Source organism: Scyliorhinus torazame, chromosome 8 (genome assembly GCF_047496885.1).
Source record: "Scyliorhinus torazame isolate Kashiwa2021f chromosome 8, sScyTor2.1, whole genome shotgun sequence".
In the NCBI taxonomy this organism is placed as follows: Eukaryota; Metazoa; Chordata; class Chondrichthyes; order Carcharhiniformes; family Scyliorhinidae; genus Scyliorhinus; species Scyliorhinus torazame.
The window spans coordinates 269,815,458-269,836,486 of NC_092714.1; the positions used below are offsets into that span (position 1 = coordinate 269,815,458).

The window sequence follows — 21,029 nt, forward strand, 5'->3', positions numbered from 1 at the left end:
GGGGGAAGACACCGACTTCCAACACCCTCCATCATCCCAGAGACACTCACCTCGGTTGAGCACTTTAGTGAAGATGCTCCTCGGACACTATCTGCTGCGCACCACATACACGTGCTGTACACCGACAGGTGGAGGTAGAAACCCCCGAGGGGGCGGACATTCAGAGGGCGGCCCAACCCCAGGGACTAGCTGCCGTCCAGAGGGGATACCATGTGGGTGGCATCCATAGTGGAGGCCTTCGGGATGAAGGTTTCGGCCATGGATCAAGATGTGCAAGGCCTGGGGCGAACTATGCAGGCGGTGGCTAAGGCCCAGGACAGAGCTGCCCTATCACAGGCAGCCATGTACCAGAGCCTCCTGGACATTGCAGTGGCGCTCCAGAGTATGGCCCAGTCACGGCGGGTCATGGCTGACAGCGTCAGCGGCGTTGCCCAGGCGCTGGCCAACGTGGCGCAGACACAGAGGGAGATGGCGCAGTCACTGGCTGATGTGGTACAGACTCAGGAGGTGGTGGTATAGTCGCCGCGTGATGTGGCGTAGTGCCAGACAGAGGTAGTCCACTCCCTGTGCTCCATGGTCATGAGCATACAGGATCTAGTTGCAACGAGTGCAGTCCTCCAGATGGTCGGGGGGCCTCAGGGATTAGCTCCGCTCACACACCCGCCCCATGGAGTAGCTTGGGGACCATTGGGAACCCAGAGAGAGGAGGAGGTCTAATAATAATCTTTATTAGTGTCACAAGTAGGCTTACATCAATACTGCAATGAAGTTACTGTGAAAATCCACCAGTCGCCACACTAAAGCGTCTGTTCGGGTACACAGAGGGAGAATTCAGGGCTTGTGGGAGGAAACCAGAGCACCCGGAGGAAACCTACAGACACATGGAGAACATGCAGACTCCACACAGACAGTGACCCAAGCTGGGAATCGGATCCGGGTCCCTGGCGCTGTGAAGCAACAGTGCTACCGTGTGTGATGGAGCCCGTGCCATTCACTTCCACAGGGGAGGTGCCAGAACACCGCAGCACCTCGGATTCCCCCCACTCATGTCCCTGGTGCATCACATGGGCAGCAGGCAGAATAGGATGGCACCATTTCACCTGGGACACCCAAGCAGCAGCCAGGCTCATCCAGGTCCGTTGCACCAGATGACGGCCACCAAAGGCCGCCTCCACTTTTGATTACCAACTGGGGATCCACCGAGACATAGCGTTATGGCTCCTAAGGCCTGAAAGGTAGACACCAGCTAGAACGGCATGGGTGCAGCACATAAGATAGCGATAGGGGTTAGGGTCAATCCTGTATATGTGCACAACGTTACAACCTGACTCGTTGCTCTGTCAGAAGAGTGTGAGTGATGGGCTGGACTGTGCTGGCCGCAGGGTGCGGGGTGGATGTTGTGGGTCGGCTTGGTCCAGGGACCGCAGTTCAGCCAGTTCATCGCTCCAGTGTCCCACCCTCATCCGCCCCATGCGTGTCAGCCCTGGTGCAGACATTGTGCAGCCTCCCATGACCTGTCCATCCTCGGTCTTTCCCACATCCTCCTTGTTCGACAAGGCCTGGTGTTCATCCTCCTCCTCCAATACATCGCCCCTCTGCTGCGCAATGGTGTGGAGGACTCAGCAGGCCACCATGATGTAGGAGATCATCGTAGTGCTATACTGCCCTCCAGAGTGATCCAGGCATCTGAACAGCATCTTCAGGATGCCAAACCACTGCTTGATCACGCCCCTGGTCGTGGCATTGGTGTCGTTGTAGCGTGTCTCCGCGTCGGTCTGTGGCCTCTGGAGAGGCGTCATCAGCCACGACCGCAGCGGATAACCCCTGTCACCAAGAAGCCAACCTCCCCTAGCCAGAAGGGGGAGGGGCCTCGAAGAGACAAGGAACTATCAAGTGTGCCAGGATGAAGGCATCGTGCACACTGCCAGGAATCGGGCGCAGACGATCACAAATCACGGTCACACACCATCTGCACGTTCGAGTGGATGTATTGTCCCAATCAGATGTTTAGGGCCTCTGAGACGGCGCCCATGCACCTAGCTCTATGAGATCCTGCACAGGTCCGCACTATGGCGCCCTGAAGGATCCATGGCCTAGAGGTTCAGAGAGAGTTACCTTGACAGCCATCGGGAGCGGGTGTTCTCTCCCATTCCCCCAAGGTTCCAGGTACGCCATGAACTGGCAGATATGTCGCACTGTCTCCCTGCTCAGCCCGTGTCTTTGATGGCATGCCCGTCCGGCACGTCATCGAATGACCACAAGGCCTCAGGCGGCGCCTCCTTGCACATCCTCCTTGGTCTGTTTGGGTGCTGGCTCTCAATCCTCACCAGCTGCCTCCTGTTCCTCTGGGGAAGGCTCCATTTCTGCGGTGTCCTCCTCCTCGAGCAGATCCAGCTCGTGGAGCCACAGTGCAACCCTCAGGGCTGCAGTGATTAGCAGGAAAGTCACCATTTCAGGTTGAATTCCAATATCCATTGTCTGCAGGGTTAAAAGGCCGACATGTTAGCATGGTGCGTACCCCCGTGCCCAACAGGCTACATGGTGGGCCTAGTTGGCAATGCGAACTCTCCCCTCTCATGTCCCCCTCCCACCACTCCTCCCCCATCTCTGCACCCCTGGCTCCGTTGATGCCTGGCATCGTGGGGGCCTCTGGCCTTGGCGCCCATCCTTCCTGCCAGGAGCACCATTAGCTGGCGCTGCTGTTGCCAGCAAAACCCCCCACGGCCCCCGTCCGGTACCCGCTGTAGGGGTTACTGTGGGTATTGTCCTTGGGTAGGCCGCCTGCTGCCGGTGTCACTCTGCAGAACCTCGAGCCATAAAAGGCAATCAGTGGGGTGCGCACCAAGATGACTGCCTTGCCTGGACATCCCAGTCCCGTGCGGGTTCGCCCCAGACCCACAGCCTGTTCCTCCCTCCCCCAGCCAGTCCGGCTAGTGTCAGGACTGACAGCCCACGGTCGCACCTCTGCATGTCCTACCTCCTCTCTCCCGCATCAACCACAACGCCTGTTGCACGGTGTTTATAAGCACAAGTAAACGCCGTCAGGAATTTCCCCCCCACCCCAGCGAGGCGGGGCACCATGGAGGCCCCGGAGAATACTGGGTCAGGTCTCTAATGACATACGGACAGTGTTTACTGTAAGTGCGGAATGGAACGCATTAACGCCGCTGTCGAGGCACCAAAGAATTGTGATTTGGCGTGTACCCAGTGCCCGCCACGATTTCGGCATCAAGACCGATTCTCCAACCAGTCGCCTTTCCCGACTTCGGCAGACAGAGAATCCCGCAAAACGGCTTGCAATAACTAAAGGCAAATCAGTGCCATTGGCCGGAATCTACCAAAATTTGGCAGTGTTAGGCTCAGACTGAAAGCTGCTGTGGAATTCTCCAGTTGCAGACCAGGGGCTGAATTCTCAACTGTCGGGATACTCCGTTTTGACGGCAGCCCAGGGGTTTCCCGACGGCGTGCCCCACAATGGGAAACCCCATTGACCAGCTGGCGAAAGGGAGCATCCCGCCGGCGGCTGAATCAGAAATCTGGCGCGGTGGGACGGAGAAACCCGACCCAGTTTTCTCTCCAGATATGGAGCCTCTTTAATGAAAAGAAAATGAGTGGATGTGGCTTACATCATTACTCTGGTAGGCTAGGAGCTGATAGAGTCAGCAACCAGCTAAATCTTTAAAGGGCGCACCGATAAGCACAAAGACCTAATGGCCTCTAACGCCCACCACGGAGGCATCGGGGGCTCTCCCCACCGCCCACCACGGAGGCATCGGGGGCTCTCCCCACCCCCCACCCCAACAATCAGTGGTCAGCATTCTCCCACCACCGTGGAAGTATCACCAGCAATTCCAACTCCCCTCCCCAGTGCCTGCTCCACCAACCCCCCTCCCCCACACACACAATGAGTCCCCCTCCATGGGACTCCCACTAAGGCCCACCCTCCACCCTGCCCCCAGCGCAAGTTGACAGTGCCAGGTTGGTACTGCCAGGGCATGTCCCTCTACCTCCGGGGGCTGTACTTGACTCTGTGTCCCTGGAGGGATCGACTGATTCGCATTTGGCTAAACCTGTTGTAAACCTCTCCGACGTGGTATTAGTATTTAGTGAGGGGGAATCATGTGGCGGGGAGTCTGCTAATAGTATTTCAATGCATTAAAATCTACACAAATGGGAAGATGTCGCCGGCAAGGGCAGGGAAAATTGGGAATATTTCGAAAAGGTTTTCACATTCTGTTTTTCATTCCCTCCATTCTTAATCTCATTTTCTACTTTGGCTTTTCTAACAGTTTAATCAGCTTCTGAATTTCACTCACTTCACCGGTCTCCCAACTTGTATTACAATCCCAGACCAGACCCCAACAGTGGCTGGGATACTGGACTGCAACTCCAATATTTATTTTGTAATTCTGTGTGGAAAGAATGTTTTGCTCCAGGAGCGATTGCATGAAGAAATAGGTATTTGGTATTTTTAAAAAACTTTACAATATTAAACTCTTTAACTTCACAGACAAAAAGAACATCTTACAACACTACTCCTCAATTCCCCATTAAACAACAAATAAAAACACAGAGTAATACTTGCTTTACTAAAACAGATTTGGCTCCCATTAGAACCCATTCAGACTCTGGCTGAATATTTTCAAAAGCTAGTTCACTTGGCGTGTTTCAGCTTCTTCCTTGTCCTCAGACAAGACTGCTCTTCTTTAAATATTATTACTCTTTTTATCATTATCTTAATGGGAGAACATTGTGGATTCCGTATCAAGAGTTCAATTCCTCTCCAAAGCTTTCTCAAAAATCTCTGAATCTCTTAGCTCCACCCAGCAATAACATCATCTCCCCAAGCTTAAAAACAAATCAACTCTCCAGGCTGAACGCACATAAACTCCCCAAGGGCTTTCCCCCGTCAAACCACAGTGCATGAGCCCAGACTGAAAAACACATTCCTCTGGTCAATTTCACCTTCTGGCTCCTAAAAGCTCCCAGGCCCTGGAAAGCAAAATCCTTTTTAAAAACATGATACACTATAACCACAGGCTTTTAACGCTTAGATTGCCGCAATATTTAGAATACAATATTCCTAAAATCTTCCATTCATCACTTGGACAACTGGTTGATGCATCATGCTGACTCCACACTATCTAAATCACCGTTAATCTGCCAGGGGTCCACCAACTTAACTCTACTAACTCCACCCTTATCCCTGGCAACAATCTGAGATAAAGCAGGTCTGTTTGCAACCTCGGTGTCACATTTGATCCTCAGATGAACTTCCGATCTCATATTCATGCAATCAGTAAAGCCAACTATTTCCAGATCTGTAACATCGTCAAACAGCACCTGTTTCAGCTTGTCTGCTGCTAAAACCCTCATTTCAGCCTTCATTACCGCTCAACAGGTCCTAAGGCTAAGGCAAAAGGGATTAGAATATAGGTGCTTGTTTGCCAGTGCAAACACTGATGGACGGAAGGGCCTCTTTTTGTGCTGTAAATCTCTAGGACTCTATTCCCACCCAAAGTCAATGGACCTTTTGCTGGCCTGTCAAAGTTTACAATGATTCCTGTGGCGGGTCGTACTGGAAACTTCCGTACCACAATTTCAACGCACTCCAGGCTACTCCCCACCTCGTATCCTTTGTTAATCTGAGGTCATCCAGAACTCTGCTGCCCAGTTCTGAACTCATAGCAAGTCCTCTTCCCCTTTCAACTTTGTGTTCGCTGGCAGTAACATCTTGACTTTAAAATTATTATCCTTGTTTTCAAATCCCTCCATGACCTCATATCTGCATGTCATCTCTTCCAGCCCCACAAAACGAATATATGAAATAGAAGTAGGCCATTCAGCCCCTTGAACCTACTCTGCCTTCAATAAGATCATATTTAATATGTTTGTCTTGAGTTCCACATTCCCCATCTAGCCCCAATAACCTTTGATTCCTTCGCTAACAAGAAACTATCTACTTCTGCGTTTAAAATATTCAGTGACCCCCCACTTCCAGTGGGGGAATTTTCTGGCCATTCACGCCAGCGGATCTTCCAGTCCCGCCAATGGCGCACCCCGCCGTGGATTTCCCAATGGAGTTTGATACGTTCAATGGGAATTCCCATTGACAGCAGCAGGACCAGAAGATGTCACCCCTGTGAAACATACAGAGGGTTGTACTAAAAATTCCACCCAATTTCGCCTCATTTCTGTCCTATGAGGGTGATCCCTAATTTTAAAACAGTGCCTCCTAGATGTGGACTCACACACCAAAGGAAACATCCTTGCCACGTCCAGTTGTCAATTCTGTTCAGCATCTTAAATACTTCAGTCAAGTCACCCCTCACTCTTCTAAACTCTAGTGGAAACAAATCCTGCCTTTCCAAACTATCCTCATTAGACAACCCACTCATTCCAGGTATCAATCTCGTAAACCTTCTCTCACCTACCTACAACGCATTTACACACTTCCTTAAATGTATTTATGTATGTCCTATATTTTTGTTATTTTTCATGTATGGTATGATCTGTCTGGACCGTATGCAGAAGAATACTTATTACTGTACCTCGGTACACGTGACAATAAAACAAATCCCATCAAATAAGGAAATCAAACTGCAGTTTTTAAAATGCACTTCTCACTAATGCTCTGTATAACTGAAACATAACATCCTGAGTTTAGTGTTCATCCTTACTTTGGCGTTCAATTCCTCTAATAATAAAGGATAGTATTCCATTGGCCTTCTTAATTACATGCTGCACCTGTATCTAAACGTTTTAATACTCCGGCATGAGAATACCTGGATCTCTCTGTACATCGGCACTCTGCAGTTGTTCTCCATTTAAGTACTACTCAGATTGTTTTTATTCTTTCTGCCAAAGTGAACGTTATATTTTCCCACATTATACTCTGGGGGCGATTTTAAGCCCACACTAGCCGTGCGCGGGATCAGCAACGTTGGCGGAACATTCCGTGAGAACCGGGAAACGCGAGAATCATAGAATTTACAGTGCAGGAGGCCATTCGGCCCATCAAGTCTGCACTGGCCCTTACAAAGAGCACCCTACGCAAGCCCACGTATCTACCCTATCCCTGTAACCCAGTAACACCCATTTAACCTTTCTGGACACTAAGGGCAATTTAGCATGGCCAATCCACCTAACCCACACATCTTTGGACTGTGGGAGGAAACCGGAGCACCCGGAGGAAACCCACGCAAACACGGGGAGAACGTGCAGACTCCGCACAGACGTGACCCAGCTGGGAATCGAACCTAGGACCTGGAGCTGTGAAGCAACTGTGCTAACCACTATGCTACCATACTGCGAGGGAAGGAGTAGTGGTGACGTATCAGCGAAGTATTTTGGGAGTGGAGGAGGAATGCCGGCAATGATTATCAGTGGGTGGGTGAATGCCTGTGATATGTATGGGGGAAGTGGAAGACAAGAACACCGGGACTATCGGGGGGGGGTGGGGGGGGAGGAATGATGATGAATGTAGACAATGATTATTGTGGGGGGTGGGGCCCTCAATACCTGCGTGATGGGACCTAGGGGCCGTTAGGCTGCAGTGCTGATCAGGGTGCGCTTTAAATATTGATACATTGGCCCAGCAGTGCTCCATCTGCTAAGAGACCAGAAGCTCCACCCTGCGGCACCCCTACGCCCTTGGGAGTGGCCGGGGTGCCTTGGGCCCGCATGCATGCCGAGTTTGCTGGTCCCTCCGAGTGGCAATTGGAGGTCCACAAGTTGGCGATGATCATTTCCCGGGTGACCATAGAGCGATTACGCATTTGTTTTTCCATCCTCTGAATCCCGGAGTTTCTCGTGTCCGATAACGGGGCCTCTTTCACGAGTGAAGAGTTTGCCACCTGAGAAGAGCCACGGGATTCGCCACGTCTGCACCGTCCCATACCATCTGGCATCAAATGGTTTGGCAAAGAGGTGCAGATGGTTAAACAGGGCTCAATAAACAGACATTTGGATTCAGATTTGTTTATTGTCACGTGTACCGCGGTACAATGAAAAGTATTTTTCTGTGAGCAGCTCAAACAGATCATTTAGTACATGAAAAGAAAAGAAAAAGAAAATACATAATAGGGCAACACAAGGTACACAATGTAAATACATAGACACCGGCATCCGGTTTAATCAGGTCAGTCCATAAGAGGGTCATTTAGGAGTTTGGTAACAGCAGGGAAGAAGCTGTTTTTGAATCTGTTTGTGCGTGTTCTCAGACTTTTGTATCTCCTGCCCAGTGGATGAAGTTGGAAGAGTGAGTAAGCCACTGTGTTAGCACGCCGGGTGCATTGCAGTGTTGGGAAAGGGACTTAGCAATCAATAATGACGAGACACATGGGTAATATTTGAGACTAAGCTGGTAAAATTTTGGTTTGTAATAAAATGAAGGAGACCTAGTTCAAGATACGCCACTGTCTGCATTCATCGCCAAGTCTTAGTCACAGGTTTGATCCTGCTATATCCCCAATGTGCCGGAAGTGCCTGGCAGTTGAGGGTGATTATGTACATTCCTTGTGGACCTGTGTTAAGATTCAATCCTATTGATCTGGTGTAATCAGTGAGCTGGAAAGGATTTTTGATAGAACCTTAGAGTCTAATCCTGGTGTTCCTGATTCTGGGCCTTCCAGATGGGAGAATGAATGATTCTAATGAAAAGAGGCTCTACAATATCCTGACCTTTGCAGCTCATAAGACTATCCTATGTTCCTGGATTAGTGACAAGATTCCCTCAATTCAAAACTGACATAGGTTAATTATGGAATGCATTCCTATGGAATTCTTTACCTCTGTGATCCGTTCTAAGTCTGATGCATTCTGTAAAGTATGGGACCCCTATCTTAAATTCATGAGCTCCACTTTGGCTGACTTAGTACTGTTGGGATTTCCATGAGCTAATTAATTTTATTTTGCTAAGTCTTGATATCACAATGCATAAAGACATGCATCCTGAACTGACATGTTCTTCCTTTTCCCAAGCTCAATTTGTTAATCTGTTGAGTTAATCAGTTATATAAACTAGAGGCGTCGATTCCTTAAGTATATGGTCCTGAATTTATTAGGGGCGTAACTTAATGAAAACTTTCTCAGTTTATTTGTGGCGGGTTTTGCAGGGAATTTCTCTACGGCTCTGCCGGCAAGTTCCCCACTGCTATCAAACAACACTTAGTCACTTTTTTGGGCCCTGGGGAGTTTCTCAGCGGTTTAGCCCACACTTAGGATTTTTTCAGCACTGGGGATTTCAGAGATCTGGCCGCCATTCTGAAAGGATGCCTTGCTCTCTAAGAGAGCTTGTGGGTCTCCCACACACAGGGGCATTACCCTCCACCCAAGTGCCCTCACAACCCCAAGTGAGGACGCCCACTCCTCTCAGGCCCCCCACACTCCCTTACAAGCCCACCATTCCAGGACCCCAACCCATCGCCCCAACCTCCCAGAGGCCCCAACATCTCTACTCTGCACCCCCCACCCTTCATACCACCCATCCATCCACCTTCCCCTTGGAACCTGACCCTTGGCAGTGCCTGAGGCATCCAGGCACCCTTGCACTGCCACGCTGGCAGTGCTCCTGTCAGCTTGGCAGTGCCACTGGGGCACATTGGCAATGTCAGGGTGGCGATACCAAGGTGCCAGCATTCCAGGCGGAAGGCCAGGGAGTCAACTTGCACTATCCCTGACCACCATGGCCCTCCGATGGACCGGGCGACCCCCCCCGGTTGCCATTCCACCTGGTCCATGATTATGGGGACCAGAATTGAATGGCGCCTGCTGCTGCCTTACTGGAGAGGCCGGTAGATCTGGGAGGCCAGAATATCCCGAGTAAGCTCGCCTAAGTAGTTTAAAACCTACTTAGGCGCATGCCATTTGGTCACGCCTCCTTTGGGTGGGTTTCTGATTCCGACACCTCATGGGACTTGGGTATATACCATGAGGCATAAAGGCTACCGGGATGCCCGCAGGAGGCCTCTCCCAGAATCTATTGGCTGCGTTGCACTCGAGTGAAGCACAACGCGGCCGGTACATCACACCCTGTCTTGCTTGTTCCTGTTTGCTAGAATTGTTCTGTTCCGCACCTGTTTTGCACAGTTTTTTTGGGTTTTTTCACAATAAACACAACAAAGTATTAAAAAGCCTAATAAAAAAGTATATTTCAATAAAACATGAAAAATTTGATTATAATACAATACTCATTTACTCCCACTTATTCCAACAAATTCACACAGATTTAAAGATTAGCATGGATTACAAAGTACACCTTAAGCCACAATGGTTTCATTAACAGAAAAAAATGCACACAAGATGACTGTGGTCAAATACACACACTGCTCTAAACCCACGTTAGTGGCTGTGGGTTTCTCCTCAGAATCCCCCAGATGATTTTCACATGAGAGTTTCCAAACTCTGCTCCAAAAGCACGCTTCAAATTCTTCTCTCATAATCACACTTTTCCTTGACAGTTTGCATTCCGAAATCCAGTCATGGTTTTACAAATGACATGTTCAAATAAAGTTTCTGCTCCACTTTTAACAGGGAATCCAGGATTTCACACCAACCCCTTTGGGATTTTTTTTGTCTTGACGGCTGTGCAAACTGCTCACAATTGCTTTAACTCTCAATTGCCAGATTGTTTTGACATCAAACGTTTCCTCTACCGGAGGTCTGCTGTCCCATTGCAAATTTAGTTACTGTGATTGTCTCTTTAACTTGGAACACTTTGTTTACTCTTCCTTGAATTCTTCTGAAAAATACCTTTGTCTCTGTTCACTTTACTCCAGACTTCGTACACTCTTTTTGTCCCAGTTCCCTGGTTATCTGGACTGTAACTTGTACATTTGGAAGCCTGACTCTTTGCAGCTCCCATCCTGTGCAGTCTTTCCTCTGGCAGAGTTGAGTGATGTTCACTCTCCGAGACACCTGTCTCCAACTTCTCTCAAATTCCCCAATCTAAAACTGAAAAGTTTTTCATCTTACAAGGGCCTCCAGTTGCTAAGCAACAGCCATATGCTTATGTCTTTTATTTATTTTTCACACCATAGATAGTCCTCTCAAAGGACAATGTTTCAAGCTAGGCTGGGTGTCCCCTCTCTGGGAGTTTTCCTCTCTCCTTCTGGTTATCTCTTCATTCAGGTGAGCATGCTGCTGGTCTTCATATTCTGATCTGGCCAGGTGATTGGGTGGGTGTGGACGGGGCTCCCTATATGTATGCCGGGGACGAAGCAGTTGGCTCTCCTTTGCATGGCGCCTCATTTTTGGGTGTCTTGATGATTTCTCCTTTTCTCGGGCTCGAGCATCTCCCCTCCTGGCCAGGGCTGAAACAATTATCCTCTTATGGTGCATGGCTCTGGATAGGGCTGGAAAGGGTGCAACCTGGGGTGCAGGTTTTCTTTTCTTGGGGGTATGCTAGAGGCCCTGGGGGTATAATTTTTTTTGGTGCTGGGCGAGGCCAGGTCCGCTGCTGTGGCTATTAACCGGTTATCCCGAGGGGCTCATGATGTCCCTCTCTGAGGGCATGGGCAGGGGCTTCCTGGGGGGCTGGGTTTTGTTTCCTTGTCTCTCTGCTGCACAGTAGTTGGTGGATGGGTCGAGTTCTGTGTCTTGGTGGTTATCATGTTGTTCCCCTGGGACGTGGGTCCCCATTTTGTTGATTATGTGGCCTGATCTCTTCTTCGCTGGTGAGTGTTGTCATTTGGCGGGATAGCTGGCTGGGTAGGTTTCTTCACTCTTCCTCCCTTTTCTTTCTCACTTGGTTGGCACGGGGGGCCTAACCATAATCTGAGCACACGGTTTACTATTGCCAGTCCTCTCCGTCTCCTTTCAATATAATTGTGGTTCTGCCTTGGGCCAGGGTTTGGGATTTTGTTGAGTTATGCAGTATGCCTGTAACTCCGTCATACATCTGGTTTCCGTGCATTTTCTTTTGTTTTTGAAAGGGAGGGTATGACAAATGCGTTCCTTGCTCCTACATGGGTGCAAATGATCTGGAATCAGAGAAGAGAAAGCTGTGCTGTATCATTGAATGATGTATTAAGCCAATGGTGATGTAATTTTCCTGTTCCATACTGTGCTCATGCGGTTAAGCTGCATCTGGGTTTTTTCCCTTCCTTGCCTTGGGTGCTTTATTATTTTGTAATTTTGGTGCGTTACTTTGTTCCTGAATATAAAATCTCAATAAACATAATTTGAGGATAAGTGTTCTCTGAACTGCTTCTAAAGAAATGATATATTTTTGAAATAAAGAGTCTAAAACTACACACAGCATTCCAGAGGTGTTCTCACCAACACCCTGTATAGTTGCAGTAAAACTTCCCTACTTTTATATTCCATTCCTCTTGCAATAATTGTCAGCATTCAATTTGCCTCCCTACTCACTTGCTGTACCTGCATACTAACTTTGTGTACTTGTGTGCTAGGACACAGAGAAATCTCGGTACCACCAAGTTCTGCAATCTTTCTCCATTTTAGAATACTGCTTTTTCGTTCGATCTGCCGAAGTGAACAAGCTAACATCTACCCACGTTATACACCCATCTGCCAAATTTTTTCCCCACTTACATAACCCTTTGCAGACTCTTGACTTTCTGATCTACCTTGGAGTAATCTACAATACATTCGCTTTCTTCATCCAAACGCCTGTACAGGCAGATAAAAGCCAAGCTATCAAATTATTTAAATGCCCTTCAAGAATTGAAAATCAATCTGCCTGTGTCTGAGTTGAAAGAAAATCTATACTTGTAGTTTCAGTAGCTGTATGTTGACATTACCCGAAGTTTTTTCTTTTTTAAAAAATTTGTTCATGGGACGCGGGCGTCGCAGGCTGTGCCAGCATTTATTGCCCATCCTTAGTTGCCCATGAGGGGAGGTTAAGGGCCCAGATGGGGTTTTCTGACAATCAACAATGGTTTCATGGTTATCATGATTTTTAATTCCAGGTATTTTATAGACCATTACCTTGGATCCCTGGATTACTAGTCCAGTGACAATACCACTATGCCACCGACTCCTAAGTGGCATCATTATAGCATTAGTGCTTGACTGTTTTCACAACCTATCATCACAGTGGGGGAGTCTGTGAGTTCAGTTTGATTGACAGTTCAAGAAGTTATGAAAGGATTAGCTGCCTTTGTTGTGGGGTTAGGAATGCAAATTTTTCCTTTTAGGAGGGGTTAAGTATTTTAGAGGATTTAAATGTATTGAATTGGCTTTTATGAATGAAAGTATTATTTTATATTGTAAAGTCTGTAATAGATATTCAGAACTTTATTTCATCTCAGCATTGCTCCGGAGGTCTGCTCATGGTAGATACTGGGTGAGTTGGCACGGAGGGTGTAATGACAAATGGTGGTGGGTCGGGGCATGGATTGGTATGAATTGGCACTCAGTTGGCCCAGAGACTGTGGGGGTTCAGAAGATAGCAAAGTAGCTGAAAGGGGACATGGGGTGGGTGGAGGGCATGGGTTGGCATGATTTGGCATGGGAAGTGGATGGGAAAGTGAGCTCAAAGACTTTTAAAAAAAGTAACTGTTTTAACTGTTCACTGAAAAGCTTGATGTTAATTATGAGTTAATAAAAAAGTTTGTTTTAATATAAAAGATCCCTTGTTAGCGGAATCGCTTCTGGAGCGAAGTATCCTTTCCTCAAGGGTTTACAAATTGAAAAATTGTTGGGGTCTCAAAAGAGTTTCCTAATATAAATTGGGGTCTGGTTCGGGTACCGTTACAATATGTAATTTTATTGTCAGCTGACACCCCTTCTCTGTTCGATAACATCTGGCCTCAATATTTTACAATTTCAGAATTTATTATTTCCCCCGAGTTTCAGTTCACTCTATTCCCCCTTGTTTCCTTGTTAACTATTTGTCTGTGGGAAGTATTTAAGCTAAGTGATTTTGTCTTGAGCAAACTGATATGTATTTGCAGGATTAGTTCACGGTACATATCCGCAATAATTGGCTTGTGTCACACTATTGCGCTAATCAGTCGTCAACTGAGCTTCAAAACGTTCTCTGATATTAATGCCAACAAGCCTAGATTTAAGTAAAACCACACTTTTGCAGAGAAATTAGTTTGACTCCTCAAAATCATAAATTGCAAAGAAGGAATAGAATAAACTTAAAATATTAAATTACCATACCGTTTTCTATTTACCTGACAGTTTTTATTTGCTGCAAAGCTTTCAATATACTGAAAGTATAGTCTGGTTAAAACTAAATGTAATTTTTATTTAATTTAATCTAAACTTTTTAATCTAACCAACCATAAACTGCATGACAGCATACAGCAACAGATATGTAATGATTGGAAAATAATAGATTACGCATTTATAACAATAGCTGAAGTTGTTATAATGATCAAAATTCTATTCAAAAACCTGAGCAAAAAGTGTTCCAAATGCCAGTGACACCGACAGTGTCACAAGAAAAGGAACCAATGCATTCAGCTGATAAGGATTTATTTGAGAAATTTATGAACGCTAAGGAAATCCCATTACGTATAATTCTATGATCAGATGTGGATGGTGCAATCTGAGGGTCGAAAGAAAGCCTTGAAATTCTCATGTGCCTTGTGGCACTATTTATACGATTATCCATTAAATTAAATCTCAAATAAAAATTCTAAATGATAAAGTAATCTTTTATAAATCAAAGTAATACATTTCTTTACTAAGCAAAGATGTTTAGAGCTGCAGCGAGTGTACAGTACCAGGACGAAAGGCAATCTTAATTTTTGTGAATGCTTCATTGCAGTCTGCCAAGAGGTACTTTGCCTTCCGATGGTAAATCCTCACCACCCCTAAAAGCAGGTGTCCTGACGTTCGCAGTGCTATTTTAACCTAGAGGGGACACAAACATCACTGAATTTATTTTTCTGCACAATAAAGTTCTAATTTATCGCAAGTCCGAGCCTTATTTGTGTACTCTGCATATCCTGAAATAATTTCTATCCATTGCTAAAAATGCACACCTATTTTTGCCACTCACTAAAGCCCCCATCAATGGTTCAGTAAATTTTAGTCCCTACCTATATCCCAATACGTATATCTTTTAGTAGGACTGTTGAAGGCAATCAAGAATAGGGATCCTGACCGATTTTCTCCCAGGCACCTGAGGCCAGTAGTGAACCTCTACCACTGCCTTAACTGAGATCAACCAATTCATCAGATATTTTGGTCCAACAAATGACTGACCCATTTGCTTTCATCTGATCCTTTAACATGATATGGTTCTTTTCCAAAAAACTGCAATTGGTTTTGAAGAGTAGTACATGTTGCTACTGTATTCTCACAAATATCAAACAATGCAAAAGTCCAATTTCCTTGAAGTCATAGCTGGTTTACTGTTTGACAGAACTTTTCTATCATTTCATAAATTTTGGTGGCAACTTGATATATATGTGCCAATCAAATTCATGCATTTTCACCTTTGATTAGCTAACTACGCCACAGTGTATGATTAACAAGTGAAAATTTTTTTTTTTTTTAATGTTCTGCAAGAGAGCATGGATTTTAATCCACCGATTTAGTAGTAATCTGTAACAATTCAAAAGAGCTATTTCAGGGCATGCAAACTCCTTTCTTTCTTCCAATGTACAACACCAATTATTGGCACATATATTTTATCCAGATGTGACACAAGCCAAAAGCATTCATATAAGTAAACATAGAGCATATATTGTATATTCCAGAGATGTCTTATAACTTACTGTGTAGCTAAATGTCAAAACATTAACCAACTTTCAGGTGTAATTTAGACAACTGTTTACCCACTTTTGCCAACCAGCTGACCTTTGGGACGCACACTGGCCCACCTTCGTGACCCACGCCGCCGACCGTCACAACTTATGCCATGTTCGCTTACCTTGAATGTGAAAGGGAGCCTGCTTGGTCCTCACAATCTCACTTGAATCAGGTTCAAAGAAGGAGAGGGCAATGCACATATCAGATAGAACAAAGAAAAGTACAGCACAGGAACAGGCCCTTCGGCCCTCCAAGCACGTGCCGACCATGCTGCCCGTCTAAATTAAAATCTTCTAAACTTCCGGGGTCCGTATCCCTCTATTCCTATCCTATTTGTGTATTTGTCAAGATGCCCCTTAAATGTCACTATCATCCCTGCTTCCACCACCTCCTCCGGCAGCGAGTTCCAGGCACCCAGTACCCTCGTACATCTCCTCTAAACCTTGCCCCTCGCACCTTAAACCTATGCCCCCTTAGTAATTGACCCCCCTACCCTGGGGAAAAGCCTCTGACTATCCACTCTGTCTATGCCCCTCATAATTTTGTAGACCTCTATTAGGTCGCCCCTCATACAGACTTCAACCAGTTTCTTTGTGCCACCTTCAAAGTTATGGAAACGGAAAATCCATCCTCGCACATGTGGGTCACCATGAAGGGCAGTAGCAATAAAATGCGTGTTTTATTCAGCACTGGATACTCCTGGGAGATGCTACACCAGACTGCTGACAGCCTGATGGGCTTTTGGCACGCTTTTAATGTGGTATTATTGGTCAGCTACAGCAGCGTAGCCTTTTAATTTAGAGTCTGCCCTAAATTAATAACTGTCACTTGGGTCTCAACCTCAAAACTTTTTTTCACCCACCGCTTATCTTTCAGAATCTGAAACTTCTCCTCCCATTTGCCAGTAATTCCCTGCATAGAACAGACAAGGGCTCTACATCCTTATTTGCATTGGCACAATTGACAAAACCATAACACAAGAAATCATTTTTATACTGCTTGTTCCAGAGTTAAGGGCCCGCGATTGGGGCCACCGATCGGCGTGCGCGCGTGATCTGGGGAGGGCCTGCCTTCTTCCACGCTGGCCCGCTGTGTGGCTCTGCCATGTTGCGCAGACCCGGCACCGCATGCGCGGACCCGCAGCCGTGAGTGCAGGGCCATGTATCGGCGGCTGGAGCAGCGCTGAGCACTCTGGCGCCTTGCTGGCCCCCTGTGGGCCACGGAATCGCTGAAACACTCCGGTGTTTACGCCGGCGTCAACACTTAGCCGGCCAAGTTTCTTCTTTGTGGGCTGTTAACCAAAGGCCGTGGAGCTCTGTACAGAGCTAACACTAACACTGCTCTGTCCTGCCCTGTACTCTTCTGAGCAGTTCTCTCCAGCAGATTCCGTGTGAAGTCCTCACCAAAAGGAATACTGCCTATTTGAGTCTCTGACCACCTCTTACTTTTAAGAAAACCATTCATCTTCACAGTTCACCAGCCTTGTTTGCCAGCAGCTGGAAAATGGAAGCAACCTGTTCCGTGATTTGGCGTCAAAAACATGTACGTGCAGGGCGTGTGACCTGCTCTCTGCTGCCGCTTCTGGCTGGAAGACTCCATACAGCCTCATTTATTTTCATTTAAAATACGGCAGCGGCCACCATTCTCAATGTAAAAGCCAGTAGCAGCCATTGGGTGCTTCACCTGCAATCAGGTCCATCACAGGACTGGCGTATCCAATCGCTCCATGACTGTCCTGACACCCACACTTTGAAAAATCCTGATTTATATTTATATGGGAGTCAGAAAATATGCATCTTTTTTAATCACTGGACAATATTATATTCCACATTTATTCATCATTCACATTTATTCATAATCCATATTATAATCCAAATTTTGCTTCCAATTCCCAGCCCTTGGATCATGGTGCATCTCTGACACATCCATTGCCTCCCTTGACCTCTCCATCTCCATTTCTGGGGATAGACTGTCCACTGGTATCCACGACAAGCTCACTGACTCCCACAACTACCTAGACTACAGCTATTTACACCCCACATCCTGTAAGGACTCCCCCATTCTCTCAGTTCCTTCACCTCTATCCCAATGATGCTACATTCCAAAATGGTGCTGCTGAAATGTCTTTTTCTTTAATCGTGGTTTCCCACTTACTGTGATTGACAGAGCTCTCACCATGTCCAGCCCACCTCCCGTACCACTGCTCTCATCCCTTCCCCTCCCTCCCATAACCAGGAAAAGGTTCCACTTGTCCTCTCTTTTCATCCCACCAGTCTTCACATTCAAAGGATCATCTTCCACTAGTTCTGCCAACTCCAACATGATATCATCACCAAACACATCTTCCCCTCACCATCCCCCCCGACCCCCCCCCCCCCCCCCCCCCCCCCCACTGCCTCTCAGCCTTCCGTAGGGACTGTTCCCTCCGGGATACTTGGTCCACTCCTCCATCACCTCAAACACATCTCCCTGCATATTCCCATGCAATCGCAAAAGGTGCAACACCTGCCCCTTTACCTCCTCACCATCCATGGTCCGAAACTCTTTTCAGGTGAGGCATCGCTTCACGTGCAGCCCCTTCAATCTGGTCTATTGCATTCGCTGCTCCCAATGCAGCTATATTACATTGGAGAGATTAAACGCAGACTGCTGGACCACTTTGCAGACCATCTTTGGTCCGTCCGCAAGCAGGATCCAGACCTTCCTGGCCTTGCCATTTCAACTCACCGCCCTGCTCTCATGTCCGTTCTTGGCCAACTACAATGTTCCAGTAAAGCCCAACACAAATTGGAGGAATAGCACCTCGGGTGAAATTCTCCGGAAATGGCGCGATGTCCGCCGACTGGCGCCCAAAACGGCGCAAATCAGTCAGGCATCGTGCCGCCCCAAAGGTGCAGAATGCTCGGCATTTTGGGGGGCCGAGCCCCAACCTTAAGGGGCTAGGCCCGCGCCGGACGAATTTCCACCCCGCCAGCTGGCGCGGAAATGACATCTCCGGGCGGTGCATGCGCGGGAGCGTTAGCGGCCGCTGATGGCATTCCCGCGCATGCGCAATGGAGGGAGTCTCATCCGCCTCCGCCATGGTGGAGACCGTGGCGAAGGCGGAAGGAAAAGCGTGCCCCCACGGCACAGGCCCGCCCGCGGATCGGTGGGCCCCGATCGCGGGCCAGGCCACCGTGGGGGCACCCCCCGGGGCCAGATCGCCCCGCGCCCTCCCCAGGACCCCGCCCGCGCCACCTTGTCCCGCCGGTAAGGTAGGTGGTTTAATCTACGCCGGCGGGACAGGCATTTTAGCGGCAGGACTTCGGCCCATCCGGGCCGGAGAATTGCGGGGGGGGGGGCCGCCAACCGGCGCGGCGCGATTCCCGCCCCCGCCGAATATTCGGTGCCGGAGAATTCGGCAACCGGCGTGGGCGGGATTCACGCCAGCCCCCGGCGATTCTCCGACCCGGCGGGAGGTCGGAGAATCTCGCCCCTCATCTTCCAATTAGGCACATTACAGTCTTCCGGAACTAACATGGAATTCAAGAACTTCAGACTGCAAACTCTCTCCTCCACCTTCATCCCATTTTTATTTCCACCAATTTGTTTTATTTTCTTCCATCGATCTGTTTTCCCTCACCATTGTCTCCCCTCTCTCCACCCATCCCATGAGTGCCATTTGTTCCTGTTCTAAGTTGTCCTTTGGCACACTGCTTATCCCTGCTCTGCCATCAACACATTCTGATCTGTCAATGTGCCACTATCCCTTCTTAGTCATTATCACCACTATTTACATTCCCTTTGTTCTTTGGTCCGAGACATCTTTATCAATCTCCACATATCGCTGACCCTCCATTCAGCCCCTCTGCTTCACCACACCCCCGCCCTCTCCAGCTTTGACAAAGAGTCATCCAGACTCAAAACGTTAGCGTTGTTCTCTCTCCACAGATGCTGTTAGACCTGCTGAGATTGTCCAGAATTTACTGTTTTTGTTATAATCCACATATCTGTTTTAAGAAACTGAACTCCTTGTAATATTGGTTACAAATGTCTCGGGCAAGAATCCAGTCTCCCCTATCCATCGTTGTTAGCCTCTGGTGGAAGATGGTGCAACACCTGCCCCTTTACCTCCTCACCATCCATGGTCCAAAACTCTTTTCAGGTGAGGCATCGCTTCACATGCAGCCCCTTCAATCGGGTCTATTGCATTCGCTGCTCCCAATGCAGCTATATTACATTGGAGAGATTAAACGCAGACTGCTGGACCACTTTGCAGACCATCTTTGGTCCGTTCGCAAGCAGGATCCAGACCTTCCTGGCCTTGCCATTTCAACTCACCGCCCTGCTCTCATGTCCGTCCTTGGCCAACTACAATGTTCCAGTAAAGCCCAACACAAACTGGAGGAATTGCACCTCGGGCGAAATTCTCCGGAAACGGCGCGATGTCCGCCGACTGGCGCCCAAAATGGCGCAAATCAGTCGGGCATCGCACCGCCCCAAAGGTGCAGAATGCTCCGCATCTTTGGGGGCCGAGCCCCAACCTTAAGGGGCTAGGCCCGCGCAGGACGAATTTCCGCCCCGCCAGCTGGCGCGGAAATGACATCTCCGGGCGGCGCACAGAAGCCACTGACTTCCAACATCTCTGCATTCTTGATTGACAGCAATTCTGGGATGATGAACTCAGACATAATCTAGTGATCAAAGCTGGAGAACATTGAGTATACTCGAATACAACAGGAATGGATTTCTACATCCAGGCCAAAACGGCGGGTTCCCCCCGGCACCGTCCACACCTGGTCGCTGCCGTCGTGAACGGTGCGTGAACGCTGGGGGGGGGGGGTTGGCCTGCGGGTGGGGGAAGGGGGATCCTGCACCGGGGGTACCTCAAATGTGGCATGGCCCGCGATCGGTGCCCACCGATCGTCGGGCCATCCTCTCTGAAGGAGGACCTCCTTCCTTCCGCGGCCCCGCAAGATCCGTCTGACATCTTCTTGCGGGGCGGACTGAGAGAAGACGGCAACCACGCATACGCGGGTTGGCACCGGCCAACCCGCGCATGCGCGGATGACGGCAGTTATGCGGCGCCGGCCGCGTCATATATGCGGCGCCGCCTTTACGCGGGCGACAGGCCTGGCGCGTGTAGATGACGCGGTCCCGATCCTAGCCCACTGTCAGGGCCTGAATCGGTCGGGATCGGGGCCGTTTCGCGCCGTCGTGAACCTCAACGGCGTTCACGACGGCGCGGCCACTTCGGCGCGGGAGTTGAGAATCCCGCCCATTAGCTTTGAACAGAAAATAAAGCAACAACTCTA

General features: G+C 48.4%; 1 protein-coding gene across 1 annotated transcript in view; it reads right to left on the minus strand.

The window, feature by feature from the left end:
* The window catches only part of LOC140428633 (double-strand-break repair protein rad21 homolog), a 135,274-nt gene that overhangs the window by 94,000 nt on the left and 20,245 nt on the right, over positions 1-21,029 (minus strand). The window contains exon 3 of the mRNA XM_072515300.1: positions 14,703-14,832. Within this exon, the coding sequence (XP_072371401.1) occupies positions 14,703-14,832 (130 nt within the window). The remainder of the gene's footprint in view (positions 1-14,702; positions 14,833-21,029) is intronic.